Here is a 16172-nt window from a genome sequence, read left to right as displayed (position 1 = left end):
ACTGCAATAGAGGTGAAAGCTGCTACTAGCGCTGAGGAACTAATTGAAATGAGAGGCGATGTGCAAGTCTCCGCCAACATTGCCAAGCCATTCGTCAGAGTGACATCACTGCACTCACACCCCATCCATCTCCTAAGCATGCACTCGTCCCTGTGATTAATATCCATACTTCCCCATTGCTTGAGCATTCAAACACACAACGATGTGCTGGGAGGCAGCAACTTCCCCTTTAATCTACAGGACTGGACAGTCAAGCCATAGTTCTGTTCTACGCTTCTCCCCTAGGTGAAGTGCAGCTAACTAGTGCCCTTTTATCAACTTGTCAGTGAGGCTGGAGTCAGGCTAGCTTTGTGACTTTGAAACCTCTACAATTTCTCACATTCTCAAAAACACTGTTGTGCACAGAAAAGGGAAACTGGCCTTTTTTCCCTGAACTGATACAAATCATTAATAATCTGCTGCATGACAAAAGTTAGAATAAAGATTAGAAAAACTAACAGACTTTGCAAGAGGTTGGGTGCTAACCTGCCCTTGTACTAAATCCAAAAACTTCAAAGATTAAGATGCCAAAGAATCTGCTCATTATCAGGAAACGAGATTGTGGCTGCCACCTGAGGTCAGGTGCACGTTGAAAATGCTTCAATTTATCATCTTGTGAGTCTTTCCTTTCTCACAATTTGCTTTGATTACACACAATGCTGATGTGTGCCACATCCACTTCATTTGAGTGGTGTTGAAGAAACATGAATATTGCCAGCCTTCATTCAATTTGTTGCAGAGCAAATGCATTTCACTGTCTTTGAGAGCTGGTTCCAAATCTCCTTGTGCACCCACCATCCACCGAATCACTTAGCATTGTGTGTGATCGATTGGAATGTATTCTATTAGTAAGGAGTGTGTACCATGCAAATTGTTCTTTTGTAGCTGGCTCTAGTGGTTTGTGGAGGCGGGCGAGGTTGGACTGTCCAAAGGGATCCAATCGTGTAATCAGATTAAGAGCTACCATCAAAGACGAACAAAGGCTATCAACTGCCCCTCTTTGTTCAACCTGAAATTACCCTAACACTCACCCCATGCTTTTCGAGGGGGAAATCTGTTTTTATCAACTGCAAATTTCCAAAGTTGTTTGGTTTATCATTTTCTCTTTGCAGTTTGGAGACTGGCCCATGCTGCTAAAAAGGTTGAAGTAGATATGTAAACTATGTTGTGGTGATGCACACATGGTAGATTGGGGTCAGCCTCATTTGCAGTTCATTTTGCAGACTGATTGGAGAAAGCAATTCGAATTTTGAGCATGGAGTGACTTCCTAAACTAGAGGCATGCAGCTTCATTGAGTTTAAAACGTACTGGTCTCCAAAGGCACTCTTATTGGATCTCATTTAAAACCAATTAAGACATGCCTCCTGGCATGAGCTTACACTGTGCATGAAGTCATATAATATCTTATCTTATGCCAGTTACCATATGTAGGCTTTACCATGAATTTGCAGCTTACTCTGTGGAATATGTCTTTTAAAAAGCATAGCTTCAAGCCAGAACCTTGGCAGCAGATGGATATAAAGCTGTATTCATCCAGTGACATTTGGAATTTCCGAAAACTTGAAACAAACATGATTGAGATGCCACATATGTAGACCATTCTAACCATCTGACAATAAACAGACTTGCTGCACAGAAAATCACAGTATGCTTGTCATCCCAAGTGTCTCACAACATAGCTATGTCCAAATCTATGGCCTCCTTTTTGTTCTAACACCGGAAACACAGAAGTAGCGTGTAGTGAATAGGCTTCAGTATTCAAAGCATAAAAAAAAATACAGCACTGTCTTTCTTTGAACTCCGTAGTCACATTATTGAGTGCCCCAAGAAAGAGAGTGACAGAGAAGCTGCTTCGTGATATAAATGGCTGTTGAATCTTTTCACTGGCACAGTCTCCTCCCCTGCCTGCCCCCTTTTCTTTTCAGACCTCGTATTTTTCGGAATGCTGCTATTTTTCTGACAGGGAGCAGGATTTATTTATTTTTTTTTTGGGGGGGGGGGTGTTGGGTTATGGGTGGATAGTGTGGGAACAGTGAATAGATCCCTTAGGGAGAGATGGACTGCAGGGGTGATAGTGTTCATGAGGGAAACTGACACACTGCTTCTTTATGCGGCTGTTTGGAGGATGGCCTTCAAGCTCTCTCTTTCTACATCCACACCCGAGAATCTTCCATTCAGACACCCGGGGTGGGGGTAGGGGGCCTGGCGCACTTTCGTTGAGCTGAAAAGGGGGGGGGGGGGGGGGGGGCGGCATTTCTGAAAATCTCTCAAGGCTTTGATTGTGTGGCCTTTTTTTCTGGTGCATTGAGAGGGGTGGAAGATAGTTGGGACACACAGACAGCCTTGTTATCTGGCACCCACAGTGAGGGCAAAGAGAGTTAGAAAGACAGAGAGAAAGACAGGCAATGGCCCAGTCCCGCTCCTTCATTGCATCATCACCATCTGCAACTTCCTCTTCTCCCTCTTCTCCTCCCCAGTTGTTTGAGCCACCATTTAACTTCCTGAGTGAGGCCAGTGATAATAGATTCCCCACACCAGGACTTCATTACACAACCATGCTGAGGCTTTGTCTGAGACAGAGCAAGACCATGAAAGATATAGAAGCTGCCTACTGTCTGTCGATTCCACTTTACATACTGGGCTTTAAAGGGAATATGAGGAATTGATTCAATTGAATATCATCTAACCACACTCCAGGGTCTTCAGAGCCTTATACAGAAATATCATAGTATACCTGATACTGTGATCTTAATGGATTCAAATTGAAAATATGGATTTTTGTTTGTTTTTAAATAGTTTGGTGGGGGCATCTGGTTGACATATATAATGTGAGCAGGACTTTTTTTTTTTTTTTACATTTTGACTGATATAAACTTGTACTATGTTTATTCATTCATCTTTAGTAACAACCTGGTCAGTGTTTTTGTGCTTTAAATTAGACTACTATTTTGTTTCTATTTTGAGAATAGAAAAAAACAGGTAATTAATAAAATTTTAACTAGGTATGAACGCTAACAAAAACTGACACCTGTACACATTGCTATTTAACTGTTAAAAGCCAAAATGTACAGACTATGCTAAAAATGCAGGCATTTCTATCTCAGTTTGAGTATTTACAAAGGCATAAGTTAGGATTCGTATATTTAAAATAAAAATAAAATCTTTAGCTTGGCCCACATCCATCCATTTTGAATAAAAATTTAAATACAGATTCAAATATGGAAGGTTCAAACACTGAACACTGAGATACAAGCATTGTGTTCTATTCTATATGTATATGTATGTATGTATATTTGCTCTTAAATTTTTTTACTATCATTCTATGTATCAATGCGAAATACCGAAAAGAAATTGAGAACATAGAATATGTTATTAATTTAAAAGCCTTTTCTATTTATGAGTTGGTTTATTTTGCAAATCCTGACTGTATAATTAGTACCCAAATAGTCATAGCATTTGTAAGCACATTGTGTTCTAAATGCTTGGCAAACTACAAAATGTGCAAATGCGTGTCAATATTCATATATGTAAAGTAGGCAAGCAAAGAGGCGCTCTCGTGAGCTGTCCAGGTGACATGAATGGACAGCCTTTGGAATACTGACAAGCTTGAGTACTGAATACGTGTGTGTGTGTGTGGGGGGGGGGGGGGGGGGTCCTGCAGCAGGTTTTGGATGTATTTTGTATAGCTGCATTACTGTGTCAATGTAAGAGAGGAGACAGGTTCATGCTGCCTTTTTCCTGTTTCTGGTTCCACAACAGACACTTTTTTTACCCAAAAAAATACATGTTTGAGGAAGGATTTGCAGAAGCCTTTGTGTAGGTAAAGGAAAGAATGAGTGAGCAATCCTATTCTTAGCCACTTCACTAGTTTGCATGTATGCAACTTTTTGTCACATGGACCGTCTGAACTGATGAGATAGATGGTAGATATATAGATAAGTATAGAGAGAGGAAGAACCTTGAAACGAAGTATGTTTCAGACAGAATCAGATGTATAAGCAAAATACAGGCAGACACAGATAGATTTAAAAGTATGCCAACTGGACATTTTTAGTTGATAAGAGAATACAATTCTATAGAGACATTTAGCATTAGTATAAAAACTAAGACTAAATCAAATTATTTCTTCTTCCTTACTTAGGTTAGCCACTGTCAAATTTAGATTCCAAAAAAAATGTTGTCACTCAGATCCAATAGAGATTCAAGCATGCTAAAAATGAAAGTAAGCAGATCTACCTGAGTGTAATTTTTATGCATTGCCTTTGAAAAGAATGTCATATCCACTCAGAAACAAGAGCAGGGTGTTTATTTGTGGAACTTCACAAGTACATTTGAAATGTTCAGCGTGTTATGATAACTCTGTTTTGGTCATGGCTGCATCGAACTTATGGAACTACAAATAAATGAATGTGTTTCTGCTGACTCTTGTCACTCAATAGCCAAGTGATTTGCCACAGGTTTGCTTATTTTTCTAAAAGATGGAAGACATATTACGAACCCTGAATGCATTTGCATCTCCAAGTGGCATGTATGGATCATATCTTCCAATTGCAGGGTTTGGTTAAAACTAATAAATACAGTTATTGGAATATTTTGTGATTGTTGGTTAAAGCTTTATCGCTGGTCTCTCCAGCACACATCCTCACTACTCTGTTATCCTTTGGGAGCTCTAAAGTAGACCATCTGTTGATCCATTTCCTTTTTGCTGCGTTTCTCACAGCAGCAGGGCCGTGTATTTAACTCAGCCCCCTTCCACCTCCCCGTCCCCCTGTGCGTGATCACAACAGAAAGTGCAACGTTTTTTGTACCTTTTAACAACCACAATTATTGATCAGTGTTGAATTTATATCATCCTAGTTCCCACTCGTCCTCATATGACCTTATTTGGCTGATCTCCGACTTGTGGTGTGTCTAACAAGCTCCCGAGAGATGCGCTGAGAAAAACAGAGGCCAAAGAAAAATAATCAAGCTCTGCCATATGTGGCATCAGGCATCGGAAGACAAATGATGTTTTTTGTTATACAAATTTTTAAGTAAACAAGGCAGAAAAGTAGCATGAAAAAAATCCATGGATTTACAAAACACCAAATGTCTGACAATGCCCAGGGGTACAGAAAAGTTTGTGTGAAGCTTTTTTTTATGGTAACATGTTCCCTCTGTCCTGGCTGAATGGTTTCAACAAGAAAGCAAACTCTATTTGATATGCTTATAAATTTCATGCTACTTAACTGATTTACACCTGATAAAATGAGAACCAGCATCTTGTTCTTTTCCTCTAAGCAGATTACCTGCCTTTTATATAACAGTGTCCCTGTTTAGTCAAATGCACCAATGCTTATTCAAGCACATCCAGTTTATGAGTTTTATTAAAATGTTTGACAGTGATTGAGCCCTCAACAGAAACAATGTCTATGTGCAGTGAATCTAAGTCTGGGAATGTTCATCATTATTCAAACATCTGTGACCTGTGGAGATGCACACACTACATCCGTTAGATGGTAAAATCAAGCCTGCAAGGTGCATTATTCTCAAAACTAAAATATTCAGCCAAGTATGTGATGGGAATCAATTCGGATAAAATAGCTGACCGCTATGTATTTGGAAATGCATTTCATATCAGCTGTGTTAATAAGATCTCTCCAGGGATATGATATGTCAATCAGTTTCGCTGTACGTGCCTCACTTGTGGCCTTACAGACTCAAGAGATCATTCAATTCAGTCGTAAGAATTTGATACTTGGTGGTTTATTGAACCTGGCCTCAGTATTCAGCTTGAAACCCAGCGGGTGAGAAAATGGCACAAGCTCTTATCTATCTTGAGGCTAAAATGACCATGTAGATAAAAATGCCCAGGGCTGCTTTATTATGTTTCAGGGTTCCATTGACAAGTTCTGAAAGTGTGTAGGTCCCATTATCACATGTCAATATCTTTGATTGAACTATGATTAACTAGTTTGCATTTAAATCGGTTTCCTCTAATGCATTAAATGTTGTAGAACTCTTGTGGTACAAGCCTTGTTGTTTCATAATCATAAATCATCATCTCTTGAGATTAAATTATACCCAGCTGCTTGATTCAGGTTTTCCTCAAGTACACAGTACAGAAACATGTCTTTAATACTAGTTACTATGTACTACTGTAAACAGAGACTTTTTTGTATTTGTTATACAACAGTGCTTTTAAATGCTTAATTTTATTTAGTCAGAAGGTGTTTTGTTAACGTTCACATCAGCAGGCTGGACAGCAATTTCAGATTTTCAAAGTTTTTGTGAATGCACTTGTTCAAATACATATTTACACTAACAATGTCCACTGGGACTTCGATTTTTAGAAATGTATATTCATACATTCTTTCATTATTTTGGTTTTGTCGAAAGTAGTCTCCAGTGTCACTGGTGTTATTTAAAGTGGTATAAAAGTAACCAAACACCTCAAGATTGTCTAAAAACCAAGCTTTTTTCAAGCTATCTTTTGCATTGGCCACATGTCTGTCATGAAAATTTAGATTTTAATTAAAACTGGCAAAGAAATTTAAAACATTATTACAATCATATAAACAGGAACAAGCAAAAGGTCAGGAGCCCACTATTTGTACACCTACAACTATATCAGAGATCAAATATCATATCCACTATCATCTAGTCATGGTAATTATGTTCTGGCTAGACAGGTGCTTCAAACACATGTGAAGACTTAATACATATAGTTGGATTAGGATGTTTAAAATAATTGCATGTTCTAAAAGTGTTTGTTTTTTTGGTTTTACATGTTAGAAATATTAAATTTATATTTATTCAAATAAATTTTCTTATTATAGCAATATTACCAATAGACCCTGTCCCAAACAGTTTGATAAATAAATACAAGAACATTCTTACAACAATTTTTTGAACTACTTATGCTGTACTTGACATGTCAAACTTTTAATACAAAGTATTAAAGTAAATGATTCCCTCGTTGAATTTGGAAAGCGCTCTTATATTTGCTCTCGTAAAAATGGAGAGGACACGGCTCAGCATCACCTCCGCTAACAAAGCTATGATCTAATCCTGTTTACGTGGAATAAGCCTGCTTCCAAACGGGTTTTAACTTATGGACCTTTTGCTATGTCAGCAGCTAGAGGATGAGCTTTGAAAAAACGAAACAATCCCGGCTCATGTCAAATCGTCAGCAATAAAATCCAAATAATTGAGTAATCCACTTACAAAGAACAGGCCCAATGTGTTTCAGCAAAAAGCAACACAAGGGCAAAATATAAAAACAATGAAAGTATCTTGGACACATGAGACCACCAATGGCAGAACATCAAAGGGACATCTAACACTCTCCAAAGTGGTCTTGCTCCTTTGAGTAAAATATCCACAAAATTCTTAGGGCCCCAAAGTAGTTATTGTGCAAGATGGAGCATCTTGCACAATAACCAGGAAGCAGACATACGGCAGACTGACAGGTAGAGGTAGGGGTCTGGTAGCATAACTAACCGTTTAGTTCTGGTTGCAGGCTTATGTATTTACTTAAGTCTGGTAGGGCAATATCCTGGTGGCTTGTAGCCTAAAAATTATGCCCTTGACAGATTATGGGGGTGCAGCAATGAATTCTTTACCAAGGTGGACACAGGAAACTGGCTTTTAGCCTATGGAATGAGCTTGCTAGCGAGGCTACATTATAGGCCTGTGGATTGAGAATGACCATGGCATGGGAGGCTACTTTGTCAGCTTCAAGAATGAGCTTGGCTTGGATGGCCAACTTGACAGCTTCTGGGTTGGGTTTGGCTGGAAAAGCCAACGTGTCCGCCTCTAGCATAAAATTGGGAAGAGAGGTCTTTCTGTCAGGTTTAAATGAGAATTGCAGCAACTCACTTGTTGTAGCACTTTAAGGTTGGCACTCTGGGTTTGCCCAAGATGCAGCCCAAACTGCTGCATCCATGTTGATGTCGAAGTTATGTAATGTGATAAAGTCAAAGACAGTTACAAATACAGTTAAGAATTAGAAACTGGCAAACAAGTCCAAAACCTAAAGCAAAATGTAATGGCTAATAGCAGCAAACTAATGCAAGGGCAAAATACAAAAACTATGAAGCAAGAGATCAGAAACAAGAAAAGCATTATTAATTAAGGGCCAAACTGAACACATGTGAGATTAATTAAGACACACAAGGGAAACAATCAATGCAGGACATGGGTGAAGACAAAACATGACAAGACAAAAACTAAAAACAACAAACAAATCTGCACAAGCTGCTGTGTGTGTTAATATATAATTTTTTCTTACTTACTGTATATATACAGTATACGTACAGTACTATTTAGTGTTATATAATTTATTGTAGTTATGTTGTAAAGCATTTAAAATGTTTTTTTCTTCTATTTTTGCAGTCAGTTGCAGTTATGTCAATTGAAAACACTTCTGAATAGCAGAACTATTCCATTAACTATTTGACGTTTAATTCTTAAAGCCATTTCTCATCTAGAATGTTTTTCCATGTCTACATTTTCACATGAAAAAAAAAAATCTTAAGTGATTATTTAGAAACATTTTTTTCTTATACTTGCTAAAGTTCTCATAACATTCCAGCTGACTCAAAGCTATCTGTTCAAAATTACAGCCTCTGTGGCTCCTCTTGAATTGAAAATTAAAGTTTGTTACCTCAAATTCTAGCAGGTCAAGTGTCCTGTCTTAGATGTGGAAACAGTTGTTAATAAAATCTTGATTTTTAAAATACTTATCTACAGCTACATTCAAAAACATTTACTATATTCGCTTGTCATGATCACTCAAATGTTTATCCAGTGTACAGGAGAGAAATTTATCAGACTCTTAAAATCACTGATACACCAGTCCATTAAAGGAAGTGTTTTGTTTTGTATTCCAGGCTTCCTGAGCACGGGTGACCAGGCCGCTAAAGGTAATTATGGCCTCCTGGATCAGATCCAGGCCTTGCGATGGATCAGTGAGAACATTGGATACTTCGGTGGTGATTCTAACCGCATCACTGTCTTCGGATCAGGCATCGGTGCCTCTTGTGTGAGCCTGCTTACCCTGTCCCATCACTCCGAAGGTAAAAGAACATTCTGCTACTTTGTGATAAATCTCTAAACCTAAAAGTCTCTCAGCAAAGGTAAAAGACAAAAATAAATGAAAAGGAAGTTATTGCTGGTGCCAGATTCAACCATTAGCTTTTCAATTTGCCAATAAATACCTGCAAGGATGTTTTAGACTTTTCAGTGTGCTATTTGCTCAAATTCAAATTCCTAATGGGCAAGACTAATGGCATACACCCTCAAATGTGCCTTTTCTTTTTTCTTTTTTTTTTTTTACATGCTTTCCGTTGCCTGTTGGCAGTCTGGTATAAAAAAAAATGCTGCCAAAATGCTTTTAACTGATGCCAGCTATTATGGGCCTTTCTCTGAGTGAGAATTGCAAGTAGACTGTGAAAATTAACACACGGTGTTAGGTATTTATGTAGTCATAAAGTCGTGACAGTTTTTCACTGTCTTTTACCAGGGTTGTATGGATTGTCATCGCAGTGGTGTTCACTGTGTTTGATATAAATCAAGGCCACATGCTTTTGTAGGTGTCATAATTAGTGGTTAAATTTTATTTGTGAGAAATGCATGTTGCACAGGATTTTTATTATACTGCCACTTTGTTCTGGAATAAAACTAATTGTGAGTTGCCACATGTGAGCGTGTGGGCTACACTTGACCTGCGGTGTAATTGATTTTTTTATCATATTACATATGTATGATTGATAGTTTAATTTTTCAAGCCTAAGGGTTAAAACAGAATAAAGGCTGCAGCATGGATTATTTAAGATTAGTGTATAAGTAAAATTTTGAGATGTAACAGATATGTTATAAAACATATTTTATAAGGCTATCCTGGTGTTCATCCATTGTACATGTTCACATAACTACCATTTGACCTAATAACTAGTGATTGCTAAGAGCTGCTTTAACGGAAAAAAAAAAAGCACACAGTCTCTGTATTTCTATATTGAAAGGCGATGGCGTCTCCAACTGAATTGAGGTCATTTTGGCAATTTCACATTGCTTCTTATTATGAACAATTTTTTTGTGCTCCTCCACTGCATTTTGCATCAAAGCGTTACTAATTGCCTTGATTTCCTTTAAATGAATATGACTGCTTTTGGATTTATATTCCATCTATTTTATTATTTTCTAGCCATCAATTCTTTTTTCTTTTATTCATACACCACCATGCCATGCTTCACGTAGCGTGGTACTATAGAGCCACCTCGGTCCGCTCTTTTTCCCTTTTCAGTAAATTGGATATTACTGATGCTGATATTTCCCTTGAATAGAAATGTGTGCCCTGCTTGGCTTGATGAGATAAAAAAAAAAAAAAAAAAGAGGCTGCGTATAAATTTGTGAGATCCTGCGAAATTGAAACAGGAAGCCCTCTGTCATGAAAAGGGGCACTGGTAGTGAGTGCTACCAGTATCAATCAGACATCTCAACGTTCATCCTTAAAGCTGTGATCTTAGTCATCAAATGAAGGATGCGGTGTGAAGTGGCCTGCCAAACAGTGCTGAAGCAGCTGAGGGGAATACCAAGCAAGTGAACACCTGTAGTGGGCACTTCTAACCTTGTAGCAGGCAGATAATCTTCAGGTTAGATTCTAGTGCAATAAGCAATGTCATATAACCATTGAATGGGCAAACACAGAATAGAATTGAAAATGCAAAACGTATCAATTTTGTGAGCCAGAAGTTAGCTAGCAATTTCTACTATGTGTTTTCTTTTCTTTGTGTCATTTAAATTGTTTTGCATTGGCACTGTTGCTCAGCATCACATATAATTGCTGAACTATGGTCATTTATGTTATATAGATCTGATTCATGCATGTTAATACAAATGGCATTTGCAGTGTGAACACAAAAGCATCTTGATGCATCCCAGGATAGCAGTGAAAAAAGATTTAATTGACTGGATTATTAACTTCACAGAAAAAATTGTCAGCTGCAGAACATTTCTGCCTATAGCAGAAATATAGCATATTATGTAAGTATATTGATGTAATTGTAGGAAATGCAATAACAAGTAGTCACTATAGAGACATTCAAAATGGTTGTGTTTCACCTGTCCATGTGTTTACTCATTTGGCATTCAAATGTATGATCAGGTACATCTGTATCTTCACACCTGGGGTTTTTCTCATTTGTTTGTTTTTAATAAAAACAGTGTGTGACTATGGCCATTGATGGAATCTGCCAACAAAGAACAAATGCTGATCATATGTTATTTGGATGTTTATGCATTTTCAGCTACTTTTAATCTTATTGAGCTTTCATGCAGGTGTACATTTTTTGCATTCACAGTACTGCAAAAAGATTGAAACAAAACCACATGCCTGGCGGATGTCTCTATGGTGGTGAGAATTTTGCACCATACTGGTCTATTTCCAATGGCTGGGTTATAGAAGAAATAAATTATAGCATATGTATATTTCAATTTTATCTGTATAATTTATTAGATTTATTTAATAAAATAGCCACTTTGTTTAGATACATGTTGTGTCTCACTATTGAACTGGCAAGTGCATGTTTATTTTGTAAGGTAACCCACCCAGTGGCTCAACGACAGAATCCACTGGTATGGGTGAAGGTATGCTGGGTGTTATTGTTTCTCGCGCTGCAGTGAAAGATTACTAAAAATGGATTGCAATTTGTTGCATGAATCCAATTTTTAACCTCTAATCTGACTCCAATTTGTATTAAAGTTTTAACTTGATTATATCTTATTAAAGCTGATCACCTTGGTTGTATTTCTTCTTGAATTTTAATAGATTGTTCTAAGCATTACCTCTTTTAATTAATCATTTATTATGGACCTACAGTCCCGATTCTTAGTCAGAGGATATAACCGTAAACTAATATCCTTTAAGTAGGCTACTCAATGCTTGCTCATGCATAAAAAATAGTTGATTTAGTCACTTTGTTATAACTTGCTAAGTCAGGGATAGTCAGCAATCAGAAGGTCCCAGACGTTGTGCTCTATGCTTCATGAGCCTTCTGTATGCACTATCCTGGTCAGAGATTTGCGGTACCACCAGACTACGTAATCAAATAGAGATCATCAAGAATTTTACATTTATTTAAAAGGCAAATGTCAAATCTAGACCAAATTATTGAAGAAAGTTGCACAACATGATCAGCATAAAACCAAATAGTTTAGCAATGCAGTTTACAAAAGAATTGTTAAAGAGTCACTGTACCTGGCAATAGAGACACACAGAGACTGTGTGAAGTTCTGACTACAGAATGCTTCCATGCGTGTTTTGCCCAATCTCCTTAAATACGCAAACCACCATAAACACTTGTAAAATCAAAGTAATAAAAGCTTTGCAAACCCATATGTTGGGACAGGAGGTGACCTAAAACCAACACCCGATAAAGATCCTCTCCAGGACAACCCTCAGTAGGAAAGAATTGACCTTTTCTTTATTTTTGTCTGTTCTACTGATATAGGGAGATCATATTTTCAATCACACTGAGACCTTTAAAATGATACCAAACATTTTACAACATGTTACAATTCATACATTCCTAAAATGTAATAGTTAGGGTATGCAAGTATAGTAGCTTGAATTCAGGGAACTTCTAAGTCACCTTTCCATGACCCAGCCATATCCCCAGGAGGGAACGAGGGGGCTCAAGGATGAGTAAGAGGGCAGCTGAACAAATGGCTTTCTCTCTTCAGATTAAAGTTTATTGTTTTGTTGCATGGCAGTTCTCGGGGTCTGAACTGGAGAGATCTGACCATCCTTACAATTTCTTATGAGCTTGGACTTGCAGTAGATTTTCTTGCAGACTTTTACAAACTGCTGATTTAGATTTTTTTGCCTGGTCAATTATTTCTCAAGAAGACCTGACACCGATGGTAGCACACACAGCCCCCTTGGTCCACATTAGGTTGCAGGTCATGTAGTGCATCACCCTCTGAGGCTACTCTTGTCTTTCTTCAACCGCTCAGCTAAATCTGTTTTTTTCTTACAACACTTGTCTGTCCTGTTTCTATTGAGAACTCTGTGTTTCATTGTCTACTATTTGTTGAAAAGTTAAAGGTACTCTTTCGGGAAATCTAATAGCATCTAACCTACACACCTCTTTGTCCAACATTCTTACATTTGTGGTAATTTCTGTACAAAGAAGAGTTATAGTGTCCTTGTGAAAGCTGCTTAATTTAAACTAACAGTTCATATTATCTTTAAATTCCAATAGAACACTCCATCAATCCGGTGATCAAGAGCTACTACATTTATTTTTACTTCAATTCACAGGAGAACACTTTCACCTGAATCTCATCAGCAGCAAAGTACCATGGGTCAAATCAGCAAACAAAAAATAGGAAACTAGGTTTAGTCACGCAGCGCCATGTGGGTTGTGTGAGATTGAGGGTGCTGCTTGTTTGTCCAATGTATGTGTGCATGATGGTGTTAATGAGGCCACTGTGACCTGTCTTCACCACACAGTGTGGTTCCTAGGCACAGGTAACCCAAGTCCCCTGCTTGTTGGCTGACAATATGATTCTTCATCCTTAATACACATTTTAGTATTAAAAAAACTGGCTCGGATTTTAAATGCATGTCCAATTTTTTTCATGCAAAGAACAAGATAGTCAAGACAAGGAAGGGCATAAGGTTCTGGCTTTCAGCTGCTTCCCTGTCTTAATGAGAGGAATCAGGCAAAAATGGGTCATTAATGGCAGAAACTGGACTGTGTCTTACTGCTTTTATGGGATTTAACAGATGCAACTATATAGCCAGGAAAGATAGTGTCCTTTTTTTTTTTTCCCCATTTTCCATCTATCCATGGCAAAATTAAGAAGCGAGAGCGAGAATGAGAGAGAGCACTTCTCCAAAACATTAGACGTCTCATATGTTACTATCCATTTGGCATCATGGCTTGCTCTAATTGAGCACATATATATTAATTTATTTATTTCCACTCTCTTCATAACGATTATGATGTTGAATGAGAGATGGCTCCAGAGCACACCTCTGGAATACTAAACACCATCAGTTTTAGATGTACATGCTTATTAGGTCAGGAAGGATGTGGGCTACCAGCATTGCCAGTGAAGGTCGTTGCTATTTTTTTCCCTTTCCAGTAACTAATCAGCCTAAAAGCTCGGCTTGTGAGGAGGTGTCCCTCTTTTAATGGAATGCCTCATACATTAAGAACAGAAGGCCTAGTTGTTGGAGGAGTCCATGTGACCATGTCAGCTTTCATTTTTATTAAGGCTTTAGGGTTATTGAGGACTATAAATGTGCCTGCTTGAACTGGGCTGGGTTTATTAGAAAGATGCCGTGAGTGCAGTGAGCTTTGTGCCTTAAAGCACTTTAATGTCATTAAGAAAATGAGCCCCCTGTTAAAGCACAACCAATGTAAAGATGAAGCTTGGTATTATAGATGGAAATGTCATGAAACACAATAGTACATAGTAACATATTATGACCTAGCAAAACTACTAATAGTACCACATACTTCACAGACAAAGTGTATCTATTTTGTAGGATAGCATGTTTGTACTACGAGGATGCAATATTAAACAAAAAATGGAACATTTGGTTTACACTATTTGCAGAAGGACAGATAGAAAGCCTACAATTTTAGTTCTGTAAACATTTACACATGTGGCTTCAGCCCAGTTGCTAAGTGAGATTACAGTAATCCCCTGTTTATCACGGTGGTTACGTTCCAAAACCGCCGGCGATATACACAACGGACGGCACCCCAAAAATGCTATTTTATGTATACAGTACTGTACTGTATTAACATTTTACTTTATTTTATAATTAATAATTATATATTTATTAATAACTTTCATTATTTGAACATTAAACAATTCCTCATAAGTTTTTTGGTCTATCGTTACTGTATTTGCATTTAGTGTTTTAAGACCACCGCATGGAACCTAGCATTATTCCCTCAGTTTACTCTAATGCATATCTTACAGTTGGTAATTTTTTTTATACATCCCTTGTTGAAGACTCGTACACTCCTACTTTGTCCGAGCACCTCCTTTCTTTTTAAATAATTAAAGCGGTGTTAACTTTCAGACTGCCACGTTGCTTTTCTTAATTGCTACTCATTTAATTAGGACACGCAAAAGCATCTCCATGTACAAAATCAAGACTTGTAATAATATTTTGTGAATGGCATTAAATTGTTCACAATACTTGATTGGAATTAAGGCATTACTTGATTTGCGTTTTCATCTGACAATGATTTGGCTTAACTTTTTTACAGAAGCTCATTAAGAGTGCTTTGATAGAGTAATAAGAAATCGTATCAGTGGGCTTTTACACTTAACAGTTCACATGTTTAGTGGACCTGAGTGAACCAAACGGCAAGACAAAGCTTTCAGCAGCAAATTACACAACATTTCTACTACACATTACTTAAGTGGAGGTGAACTTCATGATCCAGGCTATAATGTCACGTTGAAATTGAAGGTACATGTACCTGGATCTTGTGATTGACCTTAAGTGTGCAATGGGCTGTGGAGACCCAGACACACACACATACTACTAAAAGTCTCTTATCTACAATGGTAAGGGTAATCTTTGAGCTCATGGCTATGTTTTTTTTCCCAATACTGATGCTTTCGACTGCTTGTATGACCCAATTAAAAGTAGGTTAAAATGTATTGCACAAAGAACTGCAGGGGAAGGAGACAAAACACATCAGTACTTCTTCTCCAAGGCGACTGCTTGTGTTTGACCTATGGAAATTCTAAAGGTCTGGTGTTCTCTGTTTTGGTCCACTTCTTCTGAAAAGAAATCCGCAGGAGTAAAGCCAGGCCAAGTTATAGATGGCTGCAGCCAGAGTAAACATTTCGAAACCGTGCTTTAATATGCAGGTATCATAACAGCCTCCTATCGCTACAGCTGTGCCGCCAGTAAATGTCAGCCGATATCATGGCAGAAAAAAAATGTGAATCAAGCTTTTCCTGTAAAGCCACTGATTATTATATTGAATAGAACTAAAAGTCATTGTTGTGGAAATATCATATTCTCCAGCACCAGCTAAGAGTAAAATCTATTGTTGAATAATCTGATCTCACTGGTATCAGGCTTATCCATAGACCTGTTGCCATAAACTTA

At 37.8% G+C, this 16172-nt stretch overlaps 1 protein-coding gene across 2 annotated transcripts in view; it reads left to right on the top strand.

The window, feature by feature from the left end:
* Nucleotides 1-16172, top strand: part of nlgn3a (neuroligin 3a) — a 157487-nt gene that overhangs the window by 95750 nt on the left and 45565 nt on the right. For both annotated transcript variants that reach the window (XM_083560273.1, XM_083560274.1), the window contains one exon: nucleotides 8914-9099. In XM_083560273.1, coding sequence (XP_083416399.1) covers nucleotides 8914-9099 — 186 coding nt within the window. The remainder of the gene's footprint in view (nucleotides 1-8913; nucleotides 9100-16172) is intronic.

This window comes from Silurus aristotelis (assembly GCF_946808225.1).
Source record: "Silurus aristotelis genome assembly, chromosome: 14".
In the NCBI taxonomy this organism is placed as follows: Eukaryota; Metazoa; Chordata; class Actinopteri; order Siluriformes; family Siluridae; genus Silurus; species Silurus aristotelis.
Note: the sequence above shows the minus strand (reverse complement) of the source record. Positions and strands in the feature narration are given on the sequence as shown.